The following is a 24,525-nucleotide window of genomic DNA, read 5'->3' on the forward strand; positions in this document are numbered from 1 at the left end:
GGGTCCAGGAAAACTGGCTCAGAGGCTATTCTAATTCAAAGGTAGATGGCAAGGACTGGAACTGAGATAATTATGGCAGCAGCCGATAATCTTGGAGGACCAGCCAGATTCAAGAAACTTCATTCAGCCAGAAGTTCCAGTTAAGTGTAGGGACAAAAGAAGGCTTAAAGGTGGCTCTAAAAAGGCCATCTGGTGCCAGGGAAAAGGCCAGCAGATGGCTAGGTGCTTTCAGAGGCGTAGAGGACAGTTGGGTAGCGGCTGAGTATTATAGGGTGACAATGTCTAAACAAGGTCACAAATTCAATTACCTACAAAATCCAGGTAGTTAATATGAAAAAAAAAAAAAAAAAGCAAGGTAATAGGGAGCAGCGAGGGCTCTGGAAAAAAGGAGAAAGGTGTCCCTTCTAATAGGAGGGATGGGGACAGCGGCTACTCAACTCCCGTTGTTTCTTGGTCACCAGATCTTCTTTTGTAAGAGAATCCAGAGATTACTTTTCTTTAATGGCCAAAACCTTTGATTTTAGCACGGTATAGCTAACCCGTGAGGGCAGAATTCAGTCTTCAGTCTGCCGGCTGCGTCCCTGGTCTGGAGACGACAGTAGGAGTCTGGGGGGTTCACACTCACCCGGACCACCAGGCATGCTGCTGGTAAATGTGTAGTTGATAACAGGAGATTTCTCTGCCACCTCCCAGAAGTCAGAAAGGTTCCGTCCTACAAAAACCACACCCACAGGATCAAATCTTGGGTTCACCTGCTGGAGGGTTCGGCTTATGTCTCAACTCAGAGAGCTTGTCAAAGAATGGCTGCTGGTTCACCTGACTTTCCTGTCATCATACAGATGAAGGTGCAGTCGGATTCATTTGTCTGACTCACTGGAAGACAAACGAGTACACAAGGCTTAGCAATGGTTCTGAAGCTTTGAGTCTTTGGCTGAAATGAAAATTAAGCTGGAAATCCCTAGCTCAGGATGTTATAGGAAAATAAGGATAACTCCTTCCTTTTAAGGCAACCCTGATTTTCTGGGGGTTTTTTTTGGGGGGGGCGTGCATTATAATATAATGGTTAAGGACACCCTCCGGGTTCAACTACCAGTGTTACAACATCAGCGCTGCCATTTACCAGCTTTATGGCCATGAGAGAACTGCTTGACCTCTCTAGGACTCAGTTTACCCATCTTTAAAATGGTGAATATCTGAATTCCACACTCGCTTCTGTGGGCTTTCCAAATCCCCCAATCTCCATGGGATGGAAGGTTTTGTGTGAGTTTGGGTACGAAGTATGGTGCCTGGCAGATGGAGAAGCTCGGTAAATCGTCATAATAATAATAATTATCGCTGGTAATGGGGGTCTCATTATTATATACATTAGCATAGGAAGCAAGAGCATGGGCTTTAGAGAGCCAGATTGCCTGGGTTAGAATTCCATTTCCGTAGAATAATCTTGGGCAAGACACTTGACCTCATACACAATAGTTTCCTTACCCATAAAGTGGGGATAAACATGTAGTTATTCCACAAGGTTGTAGTTAGGATCCAATGAGGGAAAACGTGGAAAGCCCTGGAAGAGTCCTTAGTGGCTAATGATATCTATTATTTCTCTTTCTGGCTCCCCACTGTTTCTAACACAGTAATTGCTGCATGGTGCAGCACACCAGCCTTCTGATGAGTCCATGTGCGGGCAATTGACTAGAAATGTGCTTTGCACAGTGGGTCCCTGGGGGAATGTGAATTGCCTGGGGGTTATATGAGGCCATCTTGTGAAAGAGGCAGATCCTTCTCAGCTGTATGCCGGACATGGGCTTAGGCTGCATATAGATCGAATTCTACATTCTGAACCAACCTTGAGCAAAACAGGCAACCTCTCTAAATCCCCGTTTTCTCATCTTTGAAATGGGAGTATAGCTATCCAGTAGAAGCTGTTTTCTTGAGTCTGCCTGGATTCCCCTAACTTTGAGCCTCGGACTCTTCCTCCAAGGTCTTCGAGACCAGGAATAGCTCTGACTGAAAGATGGAGTCTTCAAATACTAGTGGTTGCAACTGGGCCACACTGTCTAAATAAAATGCACACAGAGGTTCCGGGCAGCCCGGCCTGGGCCAGGGCTTGGGGTGGGGAGTCTACCAACTTTGATATACCCTTGATGGACGCCAATTCGCCGAATCTCCAATTTTTCAAGCGTTTTCAAGATGAACACACCTGAGAGGATTGAGGTTGACTTGAAAATCTCCGTGAGGTAGCTGGTAGAATTTCCAACGACGTCCACCAGCAGGGCCGTGAAATCTGCAAGAAGGATCGAGGAGGTTTACAGTTCCGATCCGGAGACTTGGGCGGAAAAGTGTAGTGTGTTTGGACTTTTCAGAGTAAATGTTACGAGTTTGATTTCGCTCCGTTTGTTGAGGGATGTTAACGATCATGCAGAGAAATATTACTAATTATAAAGATGTCTCAATTCCAGGAGAAAACTTCTGGATCCACCATCATTTCCCCTCCCACTGCCCTCTCCCTCCGAATCCCTCTATGCCAACACCAAACGTCTGCGGAAAAGCCGCATTACTGAATAACGGTTGTTCTCATTTGTGGTCCCCTATTATCTCATCAAATTGCTTTAGTATACCAAATCTATCAGACAGGAAGCGACCCCACAGTCAGGCAACAGGAATTTACATAATTTTGGATTTTCAAAAAGTGAGGTAAACGTTAATGGTGGGCTATAAAGAGACGGGAAGCCTATACAAAATAGAACCGGGGACTTCTGCTCCTGTGCCCACTTGTGAAGAATGCTGAGGGAGGAGGTTGGGAGAATGTCACATTTCAGGCTCCAAATCTTTGTGAACTTTCTCTCTGAGCAGGATTTGAACAGGGCCATTGCTTGACGCAGTGGGTGCCATTGACCAATGAAAGCTCCCGATACATGTGCAGGCAAAGCGCTGTGACTTCCTCTACTGTTCGCTTGTGGTTTTCCAGGATCCAGTGCACGTGTGGCTTCCAGAAGGGCCATGAATTTTAGGAGCCCTAAACAGTAAGGGGGAAGCTTCTGGTGTCATCTGGATAATTTCCTGTCATGCTTTGGAAAACACTTCTTTTACTCAACGGGATTATGAGCTTCAGTGGGGGGGCAAGGTGACTTGAAAATATAGAACACAGAGGACTGAAAATGCAGAACCCGGAGCGGCAGGAAAATGTCACATGACAACCAATGGAATGTGCCGCGCACGAGGCCAAGAGGAGGCGGACATTCCTCTAAGGGAACCAGAACCATCGTGTGATCTTACCACACCTGCACAGTCACATGCTCAGTCTCCCAGAGGGGACAGGCGGTCGTACACAGATGCAGATGTGGACACGTGGCCATGCAGAAGAACTCCTCCTTCCCGTGTCTCTTTAGACCAGCCTGTCCTTGGTCACGTTATGGAAAGTGAGGAAGGGTGGCATTTCATGACTCCTTCCATCCATTTCCTTCCTACTTCTTAAATGTCTTTTTTTATTAATTCAGTTATACCATGAATATTTATTGACTGTTTGCAGGGTGTCAGACACCTGCTCGGGACTGAAGCATTGTGTGAGACCCCATCTCTGCCCGCCTGAAGCTGAGATTCGTGGGGGAGAGAGACTCAGAGGCAGAGCAGTAGACGGCAATCTGCTACTACCATTGCATAGAAGCTAAGACCGGGGGTCTAGAGGCAGGACATCAAGGATGGAATCCAGGCGCTGCCCAAGTTTCGGAGAGATCATGGAACTTTCCCAAGGCGCCAGAGGATGTGGTGGAGCTTGAATTTGAACTGAGGTCTATGTTGGGCCAAAGCGCCCACTCTTCCCACTTTTCCCACCGCTGCTCGAGCAATCCCTTACTCAACACACTGCACGAACTCTCCCTTCAGAATGGCTGTTTACAATCCCCTTATTAGGCTTGGAAGAAAATCAGCTATCATTACCTCACCAATATTCTTTGTTTTGATGAAAATCTGAATCATCTAACTTAGTAGCCATGCCTCCAGATGAGTGATTTCTGACTACTTTCACATATAAACAGAAAATAGAGGAAACAACCTTTTGCCTATCCAATTGGTAATGATTTAAGAATGTGACTTAGTCCTTCATGTCGGCAAGGGTGGGGGAAAAACACGTGCTTTCAAACGTGATTGGCAGGGGTCTAAACTCATGCAAGGTGTCTAGAGAACATTTTAGCAATTTGAATCACTGCAAAATTGTTTCCCTGTCAAGGACAATATCCTCCAACATAACTGGGCATGTACTCAAGCGATCGTACACAGGTACAGCGTTGTTGATAATCGTACAAACATGGGGGGATAAACTTTCTATCAAGAAGAGACAAATTAAGTCCCTTATGGTACATTCTTGCAACCAATGCTATGAATTCATACGAAGGATGTGGCATATGTATATTCATTGGAATAGAACGGTTTTTAAGACATACTGATTGGCTTAAAGGCAGATTATAATGCTACATAGAAAACATGGTAGATATGGAAGGTTTTCTCTCAATATCCATTCTCCCACCTTCCTTTAGCAAGAGAACACGAAATTTCAGTTGGGCACAACCGGGTTTAACGTAGCTTAAAAACGACATTTTTGAGCCTGTTTGCCGGGGGGTGTGGCCATAGGGCTAAATTCTGGGCAACTGAATGTGGGAAGAAGCATGTGGAAGGTTTCCAGACTGTGAGTTTCTATAGTGGGTGGGCATGTCTTCAGTTCCTTTCTTCCTCTTCCTTGTTGCTGGGATGTGGATGCGGTGGCAAACCATCCTGGACTATGGGAACAAGGGCAATGCATCATGGGAGGCAGGGCAACAAGCTAGAAGGACCCTGGGCCCCCTACACCATCATACCATCAGAGCAGCCCTGGTATATTTACCCAGATGGCCACACACAAAAGCTATTACCTTCTACCCTCTGTAAGCCACCTTGTTTTGGGGTCATTTGTCATACTAGCCTGGCTTATATTCTAAATAATACACAGAATGCAAAGTTGGATGGGTAGATGGATGGTGTAAGTGGGATGGCAGGCAGGTAGGCTAGATAACTGGCTGACAGATGGCTTAGGCAGGCAGGTTAGAGAGGTGGTTTAGACCACCTTGGGTAATGGGATTACCTATGGATGTTGGGACATCAGGTGTTTCTGATTAAAAAAAAAATTGAGTGTTTTCATTTATTTTTGAGAGAAAGAGAAAGAGCACAAGCAGGGAAGGGGCAGAGAGAGAGGGAGACACAGAATCCGAAGCAGGCTCCAGGCTCTGAGCTGTCAGCACAGAGCCCAGCGCAGGGCTTGAACCCATGAACCGTGAGATGACCTGAGCCGAAATCAAGAGTGAGCTGCTTAACCGAGCCACCCAGGCACCCCTCTGATTTTTTTGATTATACTGTCCCTGCCATCTGACATTTTGACTTCATAATACATTATTTTCTTCAAAAATTTTTTTCATTTAAGAGACAGAAAGCATGAGTGAGGGAGAGAGGCAGAGGGAAGAGAGAGAGAGAGAGAGGGGGAGAGAGAAAGAGAAAGAGAGAGAGAGAGAGAGAGAGAGGCTTAAGCAGACTCCATGCTCAGCATGGGACCTGACAGGGGGCTCGATCCCACGACCCTGGGATCATGACCTGAGCCAAAATCAAGAGTTGGACCCTCAACCGACTGAGCCACCCAGGTGCCCCAATAGATTGTTTTCCAAATCAAGAAAATTTAAGCTGTTTTCATTTAGAGAAATAAAACAAATATGCAGCAAACACATCCTTACAGGAGGGCCTTAAGTCAGAGTTGAGGATATTCAAGAGAAAACAATCCGGGTCTGAAGATTATCCACAAATCCATCGTCCCTACAGATACTGAGCAGTGACAAGATGCCAGCCTGTGCCCAGCCTCTCGTGGCAGCGGTCTGGGGGGAGTGGACATCAGAGCACATCGTAATGTGTCGGTCGTAAACCTTGTAAAAATCTCTGTGGCTTACAGGAGGAGCCATATGCTATTTTATCAGTGGTGAGGTTCCAGGGATCAATTCTTTTCAAATCATCATTTCAGGTTTAGGGAAATATGCTTTGGCTCGCCAGGTAAAAGTAGAAACTCTTTCCTGGCAGGGGCACTGGCTCCAGGCTCCGAGCTGTCAGAGCAGAGCCTGATGCGGGACTCGAGCTCACGGACCACAGATCGTGACCTGAGCTGAAGTCAGACGTTTAACTGACTGAGCCACCCAGGCACTCCCCTACAGTCTCTTTTTTTAATCAACCAAAGAGATCCTTTTAAAAATATAAGTTAGATCATATCACTCTTCTGTGTGGACAATCACATTGGCTTCCTTCTTTTTTTTTTTTTTTTGAAGTTTATTTATTTATTTGGGGGAGGAGGAAGGCAGAGAGAGAGAGAGAGAGAGAGGGAGAGAGAGAATCCCAAGCAGGCTCCACACTGTGGGCGAAGAGCCGGATGTGGGGCTCGACCTCACGAACTGTGGGATCATGACCTGAGCCGAATCAAGAGTCAGCCGCCTGCCCAGCTGAGCCACCCAGGCGCCCCCACATTGGCTTCCTTCTTATTCAGGGTGAGAATCCAAATCCTCGCAGTGGACTATAAACTTCTACTTGATCCCCGATACCCTCCCTGCTTTGCCCCCACAACCTTGAGCCCATTTCCCATGACTGTCGGCGCTGGCTTGCCTGCTCCAGCCATGCTGGCCTCTCCAGTCCTCACCCCGCTGTCTGGGCTTTTGCCTGGAACTCTCAGTCCCCGGATACCACAGGGTTGTCTCTCCACTTCCTGCCTCCTTAGCAAGGACTTTTCTGACCACGCTACACACCGCAGATGAGCCCATTACCACTTCCCTCCTCACCTGTCCCCTGCTTTATTGTTCTCACGGTTTTTGGTGTATCCATTGACTCTCTGTCCCTTCTTATAGAGCCCAAGTTCATGAGAGCAGGGGGTGTGCACCCGCTTTGCTCAGTGGGGGCCCTCACACCCAGAAGAGGGTCTGGCTAACAACATGCGCCCAGTAAAGAATCACTAGATGGGCGAATGAGCATTGAGAGAGTAATTCTCAGTTTCACCTTGCAGGATTCTCTAAACAGAAGGAGCATCGAATAGTTTTACATTTCAATTATAAAAGTAAAACATGAATATACTCGCATTGAAAAAAAAAAAAAGACCAGATGAATCCAAGCCCCCTTAATCAACTCTCTTCTGCTGCAAAACACGCAACACAATCTTCTTTCGTGGGGTAACCGCTTACCTGGCATCCAGGTATGTGTCTCTTCACCAATGACCGTGTATTCTATGCATTATTTTGTAACTCTCTTTTTCTAATTAAAAATGTCACGGAGGCGCGCCTGGGTGGCTCAGTCGGTTAACTGCCCGACTCTTGATTTGGGCTCAGGTCAAGATCTCAGAGTTTGTGGGTTCGAGCCCTGCATCAGGCTCTGTGCTGACAGTGCAGAGCCTGCTTGGGATTCTCTCTGTCCCTCTCTCTCTGCCCCTCCCCTACACACACACTCTCTCTCTCTCAAAAGAAAGAAAGAAAGAAAACTTAAAAAAAAAAGAAAAAAAATATCATGGAAATGTTTCCATACATGGGCCAGATCTGGCCACACCCATTCATTTATGCAATGCCTGTGGCTGTTTTCCAAAGTTTATACACGCAACTAACCATTTCTATTAATGATACGTAGGTATGTTGTTCTCCACTTTTTCTCTTAAAACAACGCAGCATGAACATTTTGTTCTTGCCCGTTTGTTCAGACATACCTATTTCTCTAAGATAAAAACCAAGGAAAGCACTTTCTGTGACAGTGAAATGTGCACACGTTTAAGCATAATAGATATTACTGTCTTATTTCACTCCAGGGAGAAAGGAAGCTAATTCAAACTCATCTGAAAGGGCACAAGCGACATCAGGAAAGCTGCAAGCCTGGGGGGGCGGGGGGAGTGGCTCCACCCACCTGATAAGTCATTGGTCCGGTTGTTCAGACAGTAACAGTACCGGGTGGGGAACCTGGCCGGGTCCACAGCCTTCAGGTTAGAAACTGTGAAGAGACACGATCCACACGGCAATCCTGAGACAGAACCTGGCCCTGCCGGCCCGTCGCTCACCATCACCTCCGCCCAGCAGAGCCGAGGGCACTTACTGTTGTAAATGGCCACGGAAAACTTGTGGAAGGCCACGGAACTGTAGGAGGTGATGCTTAGCAGGGAGAAGAACTTCTTCGTATCTGCCAGAGATAGATAAAGAAGTCAAATGCCTACTGACAATAAGAATACTACCAATTAGTAAACAGATAAGAGAAATTAAAAAGATGATGAGGGGCGCCTGGGTGGCTCAGTCGGTGAAGCGTCTGACTTCGGCTCAGGCCATGATCTCTCGGTCTGTGAGTTCAAGCCCCGCGTTGAGCTCTGGGCTGACAGCTCGGAGCCTGGAGCCTGCTTCGGATTCTGCGTCTCCCTCTCTGCCCCCCCCCCCCCCCCCCCCCCCGCTCACACTCTCTCTTTCTCTCTCTCTCTCTCAAAAATAAAATACACATTAAAAAATTTTTAAAAAAAGGATGGTGAGCAAATAAAAATAAATGACAAAAATATACAATAAAGGAACAAAAATGGAAGTTAATGCGCAAAATTGAATATAAGCAAAACCCAAATTGCAGAAGGACCTGTCCCTTGGCTGTGTTTCCGATCTGTCCCTAAGCCCTGGTGGCTCTCTCGCAGGGCAGGTGTGATTAGAAATGTCTGTCCGGGTGCCATGTCTGGGGTGCAGCTCGCTCTCAAGATGTTGGCCAGCCTCCTACTTCATGTGGATGTTTTCAATCTCATCAGGGGTCCGGGAGGACACCACGCCTTCCATCTGAGCAGGGAGGAGCCGGCATGCAGAGATGTGACTTGTCTTGCCCAGACTGCAGACCCTCCAGAAGGGAAGTGGGCGCAAGACCAACGTGTGCCTGGACTGGGTTTTTAAAAAAGGTTATCCTTAAAAAACTTTTTTTTGAATGTTTGTTTATTTTGAGAGAGAGAGAGAGAGAAAGAGAGGGTGCAAGTGGGGGAGGGACAGAGAGAGAGGGAGAGAGAATCCCAAGTAGGATCCACCTGCCAGCCTGGAGCCTGATGCGGGACTCGAAATCACGCACCGTGAGGTCATGACCTGCGCCGAAATCAAGAGTCAGATGCTCAACCCACAGAGCCACCCGGGGGCCCCGACGAAGGTCACCTTTTAAAGCTCTGCTCAGCATCCCGTTCACGAGCTCTGTCAGGTTCAGCGCGGACAGATCGACTGACCTTGCGGGCAGTTCTAGAAGAGATTTGCAGATACTGTCACCAGCAGGCTTTTTTCGACAACAGAAGTTCCCCGATGCCGACATTCAGGCACCTGTGCCTCCTCTTTGGACGTTTCCGGAACTCATCCCCACTGCCGGGCACACGGAGTCCGGAGATAAAAGGCGGTTCTCGTCCTCAGGAGGTGACAGCCAGCGGCATACATCATGACAAGTTAGAGAAGACAAGTCCCCGTGAAGGACGGGAGCGCTCCCTTTGTGAATAATTTATCTCTGCATTTGGGGACAGTAGAGATCGGTGGCGGATGCCCACGCGTGATGGGAAGCCCACGGAAACGGCAAGGTTTCTCAACCCCACTGCGTTTGGAACTGACTACGTGGTCGAACAGACGATGCCCTGGCTGGGCACCTGGCATCACTCGGAGAAAAACATTTAGTTTATTTATTTATTTTTTTGATTCTGCTATTCTGATGCTCGGACTCCCTCTTCAGAGATCCGGATCTAACAGGTCTGGGATGCGGCCCAGACATCCGCACCCAAATCAATCAACCAGTGGGTCACTCCCCCAGATATTGGGAGTGTGCAGCTGAGTGCAGAGACCTTGCCAGGTTAAGACCCGCCCCTCGCAGGCTCTTTCCTGAAGATTCGGGATAGCAGTAGACGAGGCGGAAAGAGTGGTTAATGCGCCTCTTTATATTTTCACTAACGAGGTGGTTCTCAGTGCTTAATGCTTGGATAATTGTGTGGATCACGCAATCTGAAGACTGAGGCTGTGGGGATTATGAGTGGGGGTCTGGAGAAGAGGGGGCTGGGAGGGGGCCCACGGAGCCCCGAAGGGAGGAAGGGACTCACCTGTGGTGTCGAGAAAAGCCACCCCCTTTTCCTTCCTCTCTTCTCCTCCAAGGCCAGACACTGGGGAGAGAAAGACTTCAGGGGAGACACGTCGCTGGAAGAGACTTAGGGGCCTCGGCGCAGGGGCCTTGGGCTTAGAGAAGGGTGGAATCACCTGCCGTGTGAGAAGGCAGACTCCTCCCCCCCAATACTCAAGTCTCCTTAGGCCGACCTTGGCCTAGAAATTCACATTTTAACAAACAGGCAGGTGATCCCCAGGCAAGGGGCCTAATCTACCTCACCCCTTTATGGATCAGGATCTGAGCCCTTGGAGGCTCAGAGTGGAGAAGAAGCTTGCCTAAACAAGAGAGCCCAGAACCTGCTTCCTAAGAGCTGCAGACAAGTGGCCTTGTCATGAGAGCAGGCCACTGGCCCGCTCGGTGAAGTTCGTGCTAGAGAAGAAAACGTCACAGGAAATCTTGAAATGCCTAAGTGTACGTTCATTCTTTATTCATTCAACAAACACTCACTGAGGGCCATGCAATCATACTAGGAGTTGAGAGAGAGAGAGAGAGACAGGTCTCCGACTCTGTGGGGTTTGCTGTCTGTGCCCCGGGCAGGAGGAGGGTAATCACACGTGAGGGGCAGCAGACGGGGCCCGGCAGGATGCCACGAGCTCCTCCCTCAAGACGCCCGGCCTGGTCTAGGGGGCACTCTCAAGAGGGCCTCCCTGTGGAAGTGGCTGGAAAGCCGTGACCTGGAGGATCGGTGGTTTGGGGTTAGGTGGCATTATGAACATACCGCATTTGTTTCTATTATTGTCGGAATGATTATGTTTCGTGTTACATTCCGGGGAGGGGGGTGCTTTATGCCCATTTTATAGATGGAAAAACCAAGGCACAGACAGGCTGAAAACCAAGTTCCAGAGCTACAGAGCAAGTCAGGATTCAAGGCTGGCTTAGTTACCCGTCGTGCCGAGGATGGCTGCCTCTTTTTCCTTTTGAATGTCTTTGTTTCCAGACACTGAAATAAAAGTTCTCATGAACGAAACAGGATTATGGAAAAGCAGCCGTGCACAATTCGTAACATCCTTTGCAAGTATCTTGTCCGACATTCCCTTTGAAGGATGGGGAAATTGAGGCCCAGGAAAGCGACGTGATGTATGTAGTTATACCCCGTACCTGGCCAGTGGCCCTGTTTCCTCCTTCCCTTTGCCTCTGGCGACCCCCTTTCTACTCTCTGCGTGTAGGAATGACGATTTTAGATACCTCCTAGAAGAAGAGGCATCATGTAGTATTTGTCCTTCTGTGACTGGCTTCACGTAGCATAACGTCCTCCAGGACCATCCATCATGTGTATGGCAAGATTATCTTCCTTTTTAAGGCTGCATGATATTTCACTGAATGGACATACCGCATTTTCTTTATCCGCTCATCTGTGGACGAATGCTTTGGGATGTTCCCTGGCTTTTCAAGGACTCCAAGCTTCCTGGTTAACTACTGGAGCATTGAGGTCAGAGGCAGGTGGGGTCCACGGGTCCCCTTCCGTACACACGGTTACTGGGGGGAGTGGGTGACGCGACGACAGTAGGAACTCTGAGACAGACATTTGTGATCAAGCAGGTGAAGAGCTGGCACACGGCCTGCTCTCCCGTCTGGCGCTCTGAAGGGCACTCCACCTGAAGAGTCTACAGGAAGCCGCCCCAGTGACAATCGTGGCAGCCGCCGACCTCGCCTGTGACCGGGCCGGGAAGGGCAGAGAGACCTCCGTGCCGGTGAGGGATTGGAGCTCCAGGCCACAGGGGTGCTACAGGCTGTGAGGCTGGCCGGCCCCGTGCAAACTTTCCTAACCGAGAACCCTCCCTGAACGCCACTGCTTCCACCAAGGAGACATTATGTCCATCATTCCTTTGTGTAATCGCACACCCGTGGGTGGATTCTGATAACCGTATTTGACGCGTGAACGAAACACCCCTGAGGCAGAAATTTCTGAATAGGATGCCGTACAGAGGCATTTCTCAAATAAATGGCCAGACAGACAACAGAAAGGGACTGTTCCCTTTTTGGATGAAAAGACCACCTTAGCGCTATCTGTAAGCGAGAAAGTGTTGGTAGTTTTCATATCTTTTGCGTGCTTACTCGTTTAACCACGGTTCATCCTTTATGATTACCTGCGGAGCACAAATTGTCCCCATTTAAAGAGGAGAAAACTGACGGCTCAAATAAGGAAAATGTTTATCGAAAATTACCCTGCGTATGCACAAGAGATCGGTACCACTTGTGTCCTCTGGGGAAGGGAAGCGCTTGGCTGAGGACCACTTTCCCTTCGTACACTTTTGTTCCTTTTGCGTTTTTGCATCTGGAACCACGCGAATGCACTAATTAAAACTAAGTAAAATTACGGGGTGTCTGGGTGGCTCAGTTGGTTAAGTAAGAGTCTGGCTCTTGGTTTTGGCTCCGGTCATGATCCCACGGTTCGTGCCTTAGTTTGAGCCGCGCATCGGGCTCTGCGTTGACAAGGAGGAACCTCCTTGGGATTCTTTCTCTCCCTCTCTCTCTGCCCTTCCCCTGCTTCAGCTCTCTCTCTCTCTCGTTCTCTCAAAATAAACGAATAAATAGGGGTGTCTGGTTGGCTCAGTCGGTTAAGCATCCGACTTCGGCTCAGCTCGTGATCTCGCGGTCTGTGAGTTCGAGTCCCGTGTCAGGTTCTGTGCTGACAGCTTGGAGCCTGGAGCCCGTTTCAGATTCTGTGTCTCCCTCTCTCTGCCCCTCCCTCACTCATGCTCTGTCTCTCTCTGTCTCTCTCTCTCATTAAAAAAAGTAAATAAATCAAAATTTAAAAAATAAAGAGTAATTCCCCCGCTGTGCACCCCCACCCCCATTATCTTGCTTGTTTGCCAACAGATTGGAAAAGGCAGCCAGGCCCCTGCCTCCTGTGTGCTCCTTATGTTGCAATGCAGCCACGGTCGTGCTGCAGAGAGATTTTGCACCACCAAAAAGAAAAAGAAGAGGCAAGGAAAGAGGAATTTATTGCAAAGATGGGGATAGCCCATGACAATGCCTCCCATTGCGAAATCGTCCATTGCTGATCGAGCGAGGTGATCTTTGTGGATTTAATAAGATCACGGGAATCCAGGTGTCCCACGAGCCATAAAGCAAGCACAACTGCCAGGAACTCTTACTATGACAGTTAACGCTTAAGCTGCAGACGCAAGCCCCATCTTACAGATAGGAACAGTGAGGCTCGGAGAAGCCAAGCAGTTTGAGAATGAGCGGGGCAGGCACACCCGCCCGTTTACCTGTTGGAGGAAGGAGGGTCATCACCTTTTCCTTCTTGGCTTCTCCTTTCACAGCAGACACTAAAATAAAAGAGCGCTCATCAGAGAAACCATAACCCAGGCTTGACACGAGAAAGAATTGGATCCAAAACGCTCATCTTAAAGACGAGAAGACTGTGATCGGAAACGGCGAAGTGCCTTGCTTAACATGCCACGTGTAGTTGGCTCTTTCAGTTCAGTCACTGCGTATTTATTGATCGACTGTGACCATGTTACGTAGCAGCTGGACTTTAATAAGCTTCGCGTGTGTTGGGTGCCGGGGATACCATGATGAACAAGCGAGTGCAGACTCCATCCCTGTGGCGCTTATAGTCTAGTGGGGAAGGCCGACGTGAAGGAGAAGAAGACTCAAAGATATTACGACGAATGACGCGGAATACTTTGAAAGGGCCGTGAGGGTGTGTAACAGGGAGCCCGATTCATCTCAGTGGTCTGAAAGCCCTCCCTGGCAGGTGATGTGCGGCTGAAGGGTGAATAGTATTTGAGTAGAATGTAACTGGCTGGGGGGGTCGGCAGAGTGTAGATGACAGTGTGTGTGCCAGGGGACACGGTGGGCATCGTAGGAACCGGGGATGGCAAGGTGGGCAGGGTCGTGTAGACTATGCGAAGGACTCGGGGTACGCTCCAGAGAGAAGTAGGAAGTCACTGAATAACTTGGGGCAGGTGAAATGAGGGAGGGGCCTGGGAGGTGACTTGCCGAGAGTTGTGAAAAGATCGCCCAGGCTGGTGAGTGGAGAACAGGTCATGGCGAGACAGGAGGAGAAGCAGGGGCTGGTTTAGAAAGCTCCCTTCATGGTCCAGGAAAGAGAGGACAGTGGTTTGGACAAGAGGCGTAACAGTGGCGGGGGAGATAATGCTGTTGCGCAACGGAGACTCTGGTGCAGGAAGTCAGAGGGCAAAACCAGACATGGGGAATTCATCATCGCCGTTTCGATGGGACTCATTTAGGATTCTGGCCGGACATGTTAGCTGCCGCCATTCTCCAAAGCCCAGTGAAAACCCAGACTTGGCATATAGAACAGGCACTTCTTGAACTCAGACCGGACCCACCTGTGTTCCAAAGGGACAGAATGCACGTGAGGCCCACGCACAGCCTCACCGGAGGACCGGGTCCCGGGAAGCCCGGCATGTCTGGAAGCAGGCGAGCAGGCCCCTGGAGGAAACAGGTTGGGTTACTAAGCACACTGATGCAGAATATCCTTGAGAAAACCGCCTGGGCAGTCATCAGAAACAACCCGCAGAAGGCTCTGAATAGTTCGGATTAGGTTAGGTTATGCTGCGGTAACAGATGAACTCCATAACCTCATCGGGTTGAATGGGGCAACAGAAATCGATTTCTTGTCTATATCAATACTCGCTGCCCGTTGGTGACGAGCTCTGCTCCACAGTCCCTAGGGGAGCTTCACTGCCCTGTAGCTCTCCGTCCGGTCCCTGCGGGCTCCTTCGTCGTTGGTTCATTGTGGCAGCGGAAGGGACAGAGTCGGAGGACTATGCGGCCACTGACGTGCTCTGGCAGGAAGTGCCACACTCGCTCCTGCCTAGAACCCGTGCCAGAATTACTCCCGTGGCCCCGCATAACTGCAGAAACCCGGGAATCTGGGAGGGGGAGGCGTGCATAGTCACAAACCAGGAATGCCTCTCCCATGGGCTTTCTGGCTGTTTGGCTGGGAGATTCGCTCCCAATACAGCATCACCGCTGCTTCTAAATAGGAAAATAATATCCGAGTGTACGTGAGGGTTCACCCTACGTCCTTGTCTACGGCACTGTGTGCCAGTCATTCTCCTGGGCATTTTCTTAATTTTTTTTTATTTTTAATTTTTTTATGTTTTTCTTTATTTTTGAGAGAGAGAGAGAGAGAGAATGAGCAGGGGAGGGGCAGAGAAAGAGGGAGACACAGAATCCGAAGCAGGCTCCAGGCTGAGTTGTCAGCAAAGAGCCCGACGTGGAGCTGGAACTCCTGAACCTCGAGATCATGACCTGAGCCGAAGTTGGACGCTTAACCGACTGAGCCACCCAGGCGCCCCAAGAATGGTGTTTCTTCTAAATGCCTCCCTGGACAGAGACGAGCCTTACCAGGGAGCAAGAAGCCGGGGCTTTCTTGAAGCCCTCTTACTCTCGTAAACGTGTTTACTCTCCGAATCTATTTTCCTCATCTGCAAGATGGGGACCAGAAACCTAGCTCACTGGGTCTTTGTGAGGATTTAAGATAATGAGTCCAAGGCATTTTACCCAGAGCCTGGCACACGGTAGGTGCTCAACACATATGGTCATCGTGTGCTGGTTGGTGACACAGGGTCAGACCACACATGCACCTTCCCCCAAGCTGATCAGTACCTTACAGGAGATGGGGACTGGAGCACCTAATTCACACTCGAGGCCAACTGGGTTACATTCTCCATAGAGTGATTTACAATGGAGATGAGAGAGAGGGGTGGTGGGTGGTGGGGGGGAAGAGGAAGAGGGAGAGACAGAGAGAGAGAGAGAGAGAGAGAGGCAGGCTGGAGAATGCAGGACTTAGCACACTGTCCACACTGTCCAGCAAAGGGGTACAAGTGAGCCAACTATGTGAGGATTCTTTCCTCCGGCCCCTCAACTGCCGTGCAAACATTACTTCGCCTTTCTGAGCCTCGTGTGCGAAATGGCCAGAGTCACAGCCCATCTGGAAGATAATTCGTGCAGATGAAATGAGATGAAGGATCACAGCATCTAGCACGGTACGGTAGGTACCGGAAGGGGGTCGATACTTGGGAATCCTAATTCCTGTCTCGTTCTCTTACCTCTGGTCTCTTTTCTTCCCCCCTTCCTCCTCCACCCCCCTCCTGAAGCCCCACACCATGCCCGAGGCGGGAACAGACACAAATTTGTAGTAGAAAAATAATTATCCACATCTACGTGATGGATACACCTCCCTTTTTCGACTCCTGCTTCCTCGTGTTAATCGCCGCCTCCATTTATGAAGAGTAGACACGTTAACCCTTATTGCGGTGAGAAGGCATCTTTCTATTGATTTTGTTCTTGGAGAAAAATGTGTTTTTCTTTCCGTCTAGTTGTTTTTGTTTTTTTTTTTTAATTCTTTGCTCTTGGCCAAATCGACTATGTGTTTGGGGTGAGGTTGCCGAATCGAGCAAATGAAAACACAGGACACCCAGTTAAATACGAATTTGAGATAAACAATGCAGAATTTGTTAAGTGTATCTCCAGCAGTCTTTGGAGCTACGGTAGTTTGGAGAGTCGGGGAATTTTATCAAAGAAAATTTGCTTTTACCACGGGCTTGATGTGGTACTGACCCCGGAGAATTGCTCTGTGAATTCTCTGCTGAATTAGAATCCGCGGATTGAACGTGTGAGCTGAGAATTGTGAGAATCCCACCCCTGGTCCTCAGCTGGCTCACTCTCCTTTTCAAGCATTTCCACATTGTGTTTTTCATTTTTTTAATTTACTTCCATTTTTTGAGGGGGGGGAGGAAGGGAGGGAGGGAAGGAGGGAGACAGTGGGGGTGGGCAGAGAGAGAGGGAGAGAGAGAATCCCAAGCAGGCTCCAGACTCCTCATGGATCCCGATGCGGGGCTCGATCCTACAACCCGTGAGATCATGACCTGAGCCGAAATCAAGAGACGGGAGCTCAATTAACAGCCACCCGGGGGCTGCTAATTTCCACAAGAATTTCCACACCGTTCAGTGCCCCGACCCCAGAAAGGACAAATGAGAAGATGGAGAGTGATGCAGACTGTGTGCGGTGATTCATGGGGCCGGGGACGTGCCCTCCACTCCGTAGCTTATACAAACAGAACTGGCTGCGTTTCGCCTTTCTGCCAAACTAGGGAGGTCAAGCTTCCCTTGACTCCTCCTTGGGAGCGTGGGCCATGGTGGGACACCCTGGGGAGGAGCTGGGTGTAGGTCAGAGAGACTTGATTTTAATCTTAAGTCGGCTATTGAGTAGTGCTGTCTGGGTCAATCCCTCAACCTTCATTCACTCGAGAATATTTGCAGAGTGCATGGCATTGGTGTCACCAGCACGGACCCTGGAGCCTGCCAGCCTGAGTCGGCTTCCAGGCTCTGCCATTTGCTAGCTGGGCAAGTCACTGAACCTGTCCGTGCCTCGGTTTCCTCACCCAACGCTGTCAGGAGGACGAACACATGCTATTTGTAAAATACAGTGAACAGTGTCGGGCACAGAGCAAGTACCACGTACGTGTTTAACACACAGAAGCAATAAAGATATCGGCACTCCAGTGGCAAACAAGAGAGACAGTATTCCCCATTCGGTTAGAGATACAATTCTCAAGATTACATCTTACGAAGACTGGATCCGATGTCCAAAAGTTTACCCTAAAACTAAGTTATCGTTTCTGTGCTTTCCTCATGGCCCTAATGGGACGGTTGTTCACGAATCATCGTCTCTTCAGTGACGCGGGCAGAAAACTCATCCGGTAACGACATGACAACGGTAATACTGACAAGGATCAGAATACGCTGCCCCCAAATATGCCACGAAGGCCACAGCTACAAGCCTCCCCAGAGCCTCCCTTACCTGGCTAAGTGCAGAAACTTCTGAAAACGAGGACTGTTATGAATCTCCCCTGCCTGGGGTTTTAGGGTCGTGAAGACAACGGAAAGTCGGAAAGTCACAGCAAGATGGGTCTGCATCGACAAGCTCCAGTAGAATAATCCTTATCTCCATCTGCTTCCCCATATTTTTGCCTTCCCACCATTCAGCGCCCTGGGAGCTCAAAGCTCTCTTCCTTTCCTGGTCACCTCCCCACAAACTTATCATCCTTCGGTCGAAATGATATGTAAGCCCCAGGGCCCAACCACCTCTGTGGTTTTCGTTTCATTTCTGTGAGGCCCGCCATATGCATATGACACAAACCTTCTCCCGTGGTCTGTTCAATTTGCATGGACCCAGTCACTGAACCTAAGAGGGTAGAGCAAAGATTTTTTTTTTTTTCCCCTCTCCGACAGTATAATCTATGGAACCTCCATTTTGGGGCATTGTTTCTGTTATTCTACCTCCTCAAGCATCCCGTGGGAGAGACACCGATATTCCCATCGTACCAGGGATCAGAGGCAGAAGCCCCTGCTCGTGGTCCCACAGCTCCTAAGCGAGAGAACCACAGTCTCTCAGATACCAAAGTCTGCTTCTTTGGGGCACCTGGGTGGCTCCGTGGGTTCAGCGTCGGACTCTTGATTTCGGCTCAGGTCACGATCTCAGGGTTCGTGAGTTCCAGCCCCACATCAGGCTTTGGGCTGACAGCGTGGCACCTGCTTGGGATTCTTTCTCTCTCCCTCTCTCTCTCTCTGCCCCTTCCCCATTCATGCATGTGCATGCTCTCTGTCTCAAAATACATACATAAACTTGAAAAAAAGTCTGTTTCCTTTTTCACCACGTTCCACTGCACCCTCCTCCCTTCTAAATACCATCTCGGTGTGCCACAAAAGGCCGGATGTTATAAAAAAAAACCCAGAACCGATCGTTTCAAAGTGCTCTGGTGGGCGGAAGCGGTTAGAAATCCAGTCATGCTCCTGAGAGAAGGACTGTGAAGTGTCGTCGTGCCCAGTGAGCCAAGAATCTGCCCGAGAGTCTTGTCAAGTGAATTCGCGATACGTCTGCGTTTTGTGGGCAATAGCCCTGGAGCTGGAAGATGTAAACGGAGGGATCAAAGCTGCTGGGGCTTTAATTAAGCATCACGTTGCTTCCAATTAACAAGGATCACAGATCCACCACGGTTAGTTTGGCCGGCCGGGTAAACCTACCTTTGTCGCTCTACTTTGCGGCCAAAAGACGCCCAGTCCAATACAGAATAATCGCAAGGCCCAGGGAAGAGGTGAAGACTCGCACAGAAGTCCTATCCCGTTCGGGCCAGCCACGGTGAGAGCTAACGGGTCTCAACACCTTATGGTCTGCTCACTCAGCAACCTTCCACGCAAGTATCAGTTCCCTCTTCCTGAGGAGGACCCAGAGGCTTAGGTGTCGGATAACTTGCCCAGGGTCCTTCCACTGCTGAGTGACAGCTGGCTTTGAGCTCAGGCAGTCAGCTCCAAGGCCCGGGAGGAGGACACTGAAGGGCGAGGTCCTGCCTCTTCAAGAACAGTTAATGCAGGGGGGCTCCCAGATGCCTCACTCGGCTGAGCATCTGACTCTCGGTTTCAGCTCAGGTCATGATCTCACAGTTCATGGGATCGAGCCCCAGGTCGGGCTCTGCGCTGACAGCGTGGAGCCTGCTTGGGATTCTCTCTCTCTGCCCCTTCTCTCTCTCTCTCTCTCTCTCTCTCTCTCTCTCAAAATAAATAAACATTGAAAAAGCTTAAAAAAATTAAAAAAGGACAATTAATGCAGAAAAAGGAGGGAAGAATCTCCTATTTGTTGACTATCTGATAGGCTAGGACTTTTACACACGGTCGCTCACTAGTCCTTGAAGCAGCCTTGATTGTTCTTCTTATAGTTTGAGGAGAGCGAGGCTCGGATGAGCACCTGGCCCAGCAGAAGGCGGCCGAAGGGCCAGGACAGGAACCCCAGGTCTGCGTCTCCACCAAAGCCTGTGATTGGTTGGGCCACTGGCTAAGGAAGTATAATTTGTAGCCGTTGCTTTGCTTTGCTCCCAGTGCTTTTTTAGGGCATTCATTTAACCCCATTCCAATTTTTTGGATTAAAGATTATGTTTCCTTTATCACAGATGTGAGGACAAGCCATCCTTACAGCTGATGACTGCACTAAGATTCTAATCAATAGCTTAAGGGAAAGAAACCAGAAAGGGGCTGTGATCAAGGGGCGGAGTCTTAGCATAAGTGCAATGTAGAGATTGGGTGATAGAAACTTCTCTCCTATCATTCAGCAACCAGGAGCCCAGAGCTTGGGAATTATAGCAGATGCATTCCTTATCTGGCTTCATGCTCCGGGAAAGAGAGGAAGCCGGAGGGTTTAAAAATATCTACAATATATGACTTACCTGTCTCCTGAGTGGGATAAATGACTTCAAAGATTTTAAGCAGCCAGAAAGATTAACGGCTAAGCCAGAGCTGTGGGGTTTATATGAGTTCTTAGTGAAAGATACACAGGATGGGGGGAGGGGGGGTGGGGAAAGGCTTGATAACTTTGCTTTAAATCCTTCAGGAAAAAAAAAGAAAAGAAATAATAATCCTGCCAAAAACTCAGGGCGGTGAAACAGGATCAACCCCGTTAGAAAAAAAATGCCTCTGCTCAGGGCTGAATAGACTCCGTGAGCAGAATGACAATGACAATGCACCGATTGAGCAGGGGGACAGGAAGCCTCTTCTGACAGTAATTAGGCGTACTGAAGGAGCAGAACAGGATCACTAGGTGATGATTTTCCCTCCTGGTTGTAAAGGTCTGTTTGCCAAGCGCCCCCTGGCATGCGGGCCAGCGGAAGTCTCTGAAGAAATGGCTGGGACCGTTTGTCGATTGCAGCTGGTGCCCAGAGCAGGGCAGACCAGCCTGGCCCACTCACTTCATGTGTTTTTTAATCAGGCCTAAGATGGTTTTACAGTTTTATTTTATTTAAAAATTTTTACCTGTTTACTCACTTTTGAGAAAGAGAGAGGGGCGGGGTGGGGAGGGGCAGAGACAGGGCGGGACAGAGGATCTGAGGCGGGCTCTGCGCTGACAGTAGAGAGAGTTCCCGATGCAGGGCTTGAACTCCCAAACTGCAAGATCGTGACCAGAGCCAAAGCCAGAAGCTTAACCGACTGAGCCCAACAGGCACCCTGGTTTTACAGCTTTAAATGGTTGAAAAGGAAAAATAAAAGGAAGAGGAGTATTTCATGACATGTAAAAAGGATACGAAGTTCACATTTCAGTATGCACAAATAAAGTTTTATTGACACAAGGTGACGTTTATTCGTTTACATACTCTCCGGGGCTGTGTTTGTGCTAAAAGGAGAGAGTTGAGGAGTTGTGGCGGAGAAACACGGGCCACAAAGCCCGAAATACTGACTATCTTGCCCTTTATAGAAAAAGGCCAGCTCTATTTTTATCACCCAAATTCAAGGTTGATTTTTCTTATCTGAGCCGTTGGAGTTCCCGTGAACTTGTCACCCTGCTATCACCCGTGCTTCCCTGAATGGATTTCCCTTATATCATCCAGAGAGATCTTGTTTTAAATAACTTTGCTGAGGTAAAATTTACATACTATGAGACGTAAGAGAGATGACTCATTTTCAGAAATACCAAATAAAAGCTATGCTGTCTAATTAACAGTAGGTTTGCAACCTATTGGAAATATGTACCAGCCCCAGTCTCTGCAATGGAGTCCCAAACCCTCAGACGCTTCCCTTCCTGGTTTTCTTCCCCGGTCTATTTCTCAGGCTTATTTTTGTGGGCTTCACAATGAGCATGCGCCAAAGAACAAAGGGAGAAGGGACTGAAAGTCTCTGTGTCGCCTCAGGCAATGTACATTTGTTCCAATCAGACTACTTTTTGCCTTACATGATGTAGGGGTAAGGCTGTAACCTCTATAGTACCCAGCCAATGAGGACCCAGGGGCGGGACTTACCTCTATAGTACTCAGCCAATGAGGAACCGGGGACAGGACTTCATGCTAGGAGATAAATTGTCTGCTGTAACTGCCGCGGGTGAGCCTGTCCATCAGACACTCGCTCTTGCAAGAACATTGATTAAAGCCTTGCTTCGTCGTTGTCCTCCAAGTCTCCGCATCCTTCCTTTGATTGGTCTGGTGGGCTTATTTCTCACAAATACTACTAAAATCCACCCATTTTCAGTGTACAATTCAGTGGCTTCTAGTCAATTTTTGTCCCTCCAGGAAGAGCCTTTGTGCCCATTTACAGCTAATCCTCCCACCCCCACCCCAGCTGCAGGCAACCATCTACTTTTCATTCCTGTAGATTTGCCTGTTCTGGACATTTCATATCAATAGGATAATAAATATGTGAGTAGAGATAAATCATTAAATATGCGATTAGAGATACCTAGGATAAAGTTACCTCCTTCCCCTGGCCCACAAGGGCTCACACAGATGCCCTCTTCCTAAGTCTTTAGCTTACAATCACACAGCACTTTTTCCCTTGTTCACAGCCTCCGAGTGACAGCCCCAAGAACTTTGCACTGGCTGTTGCCTCTGATTGGAATGCTCTTCCCTGGCCCTCTCTGAGGACTGGCTCTTTCCTCTCCTTTAATTATCAGTGTAAATATTGCCTACAATTGGGTGCCTCACCAAAGGATGCTATTGTAATTACTCTGCATTATCATTATAAACCCTAATTATTCTGTTTATTTATCGGCTTGATTCTCTATGGTCTGTTTCCCTGCCAGAGATGTCAGGTTCAGGAGATCAGGGCCCTTCTCTGCCATATTCACTACCACGTTCCAGGGGCTAGTGCAATGCTTGACATAAATATTTCTTGAGCGAATGAATAAATCAATTGTCCAGCTAGACCTTTGATAAAATCTCCGAACTGGTCTTTCTCCTTCTTCATCCATCGTCTACATTTCTGTCTAGTAGAAAGGTAATGCAAACTACACATGCAATTTAAAGTCTTCTAGTGGCCGCGTTTAAGAAGCAAAAAAGAATCAGGTGAGATTAATTTTAAGAATGTGTTTTAGTTAGCACAGTATATCTAAACTAGTATCCCAATGCTAAAATCGATATTAAAAATTATTGAGTTTCTTTTTTTTGCACTAGGTTTTCAAAAGCTGGTGTGTATTTTGCACTTCCAGTGCACCTCAATTTGGACTAGTCATATTTTACATGCTCAGTAGCCACACATGGCTGGTGACTACCATGTTGGATGGTCGTCACTGTCGAAATCAAGTGATTTTTCCAGACCACAAAACTGACCGTGACCGCCTTCAACGGCACCTCATCTCCTCTCAGATGGACCCCGGGTGCGCCAGGCTAACCCACACAGTGTTCCCCATGATCAGACACTGGTCCCCTCCCTACCCTATTTTTTGCCACCCTTGACCTCACGCTTTCCGCTCCATCAAGAGCAGGAAGCCTGGGGTTCCTATTCAAACCATGTCCTTGCTGCTCTCCTTTCCATGGGCCTTTCCTCGTGCCTCCCTCTCGCTGGAATGCCAGGAGCAAGGGAGAGAGGCAGGAGATGTTGCTAGAGAATTAGGAAGCCCTGCCGACCAGGGTAAGGGCTTGGGATTTAATTTAGCTGCTGGAAGCAGCTCTAGGAGAGTTGAAGCAAAAGAGAGACATGATCTAATCCATGCTTTTAAAATAGGTCTTGGGGTGCCTGGGTGGCTCAGTTGGTGATGCGACCAATTCTTGGTTTTGGCTCAGGTCATGATCTCACAGTTCGTGAGTTCAAGCCCTGTGTCAGACTCTGCACGGACAGTGCAGAGCCTGCTTGGGAATCTCTCTCCCTCTCTCTCTGTCCCTCTCCCACTCTCTCTATCTCTCTCAAAATAAATGAACATTGAAAAAAACAGGTCTTTGGCTGCTATTTTCTCCCTTCATCTACCCACACCCCGAACTTCACCTTGTCCTTTTTATCTTCATTTCAGACATCTCCTTTGCTAGGAAGCATTGTCGGATTCCCACCCCTCCCATTAAGGGGATTGTATTAGTATTTGTCTTCTCCTGCTGTGCTGGGGCGATCTCTTTGCTTGTCTGTCCCCCTCAGTAGGCTGTGTCCGCCTTCAGGGCAAGTCCCCTTGTACTTCAAGCCACCACCATGGAGTTTGACAGAGATGTGACAATCAGCACAGGTTTGACAACTAAGTGAATGAATGTTTGTTTTTCTGCCCTTGGTTTTTCATCTGGCTCCTAGAGGACTCCTCTTAATAGCCTTTTTATTTTCTGGGTCTACCACCTTTCATTCATTACTCTGCCCCCTTCAATCTGCATCTCAAACGATTCCTGGAATGTAGATGTTTGGAAGAGACTCATTGGATTTACCCTTTCTCACTCAAGCTTCGCGAGCTCTTCCTCAAGGCAGGTGTTGTGCTAAGGACTGTGGACACAACGGCAGACAGTTCTTGGTCCTTGCACCCAGGGAGCTCACTGTCTGTGAGTCATGGATGGTGCAGTATGACTAGGGACACAGAAAAGTGTGACGGTTCCAGAAAGGGCCACCACTCCTGATCTAAAGTGAATCAAGGGAATCTTCTGAAGGGCC

The 24,525-nt window shown here is 48.7% G+C and overlaps 1 protein-coding gene across 1 annotated transcript in view; it reads right to left on the bottom strand.

The window, feature by feature from the left end:
* HHLA1 (HERV-H LTR-associating 1) overlaps positions 1-14,550 on the bottom strand; it is a 34,228-nt gene extending 19,678 nt beyond the window's left edge. Inside the window, exons 1-9 of the mRNA XM_043602248.1 lie at positions 14,472-14,550; positions 13,383-13,442; positions 10,106-10,165; positions 9,189-9,269; positions 8,119-8,202; positions 7,933-8,016; positions 2,195-2,278; positions 817-873; positions 620-712 (exon numbers count right to left, since the gene is read on the bottom strand). Of these exons, the coding sequence (XP_043458183.1) occupies positions 620-712; positions 817-873; positions 2,195-2,278; positions 7,933-8,016; positions 8,119-8,202; positions 9,189-9,269; positions 10,106-10,165; positions 13,383-13,442; positions 14,472-14,550 (682 nt within the window). The remainder of the gene's footprint in view (positions 1-619; positions 713-816; positions 874-2,194; positions 2,279-7,932; positions 8,017-8,118; positions 8,203-9,188; positions 9,270-10,105; positions 10,166-13,382; positions 13,443-14,471) is intronic.
* Between the last annotated feature and the right edge of the window lie 9,975 nt (positions 14,551-24,525).

Source organism: Prionailurus bengalensis, chromosome F2 (assembly GCF_016509475.1).
Source record: "Prionailurus bengalensis isolate Pbe53 chromosome F2, Fcat_Pben_1.1_paternal_pri, whole genome shotgun sequence".
Taxonomy (NCBI): Eukaryota; Metazoa; Chordata; class Mammalia; order Carnivora; family Felidae; genus Prionailurus; species Prionailurus bengalensis.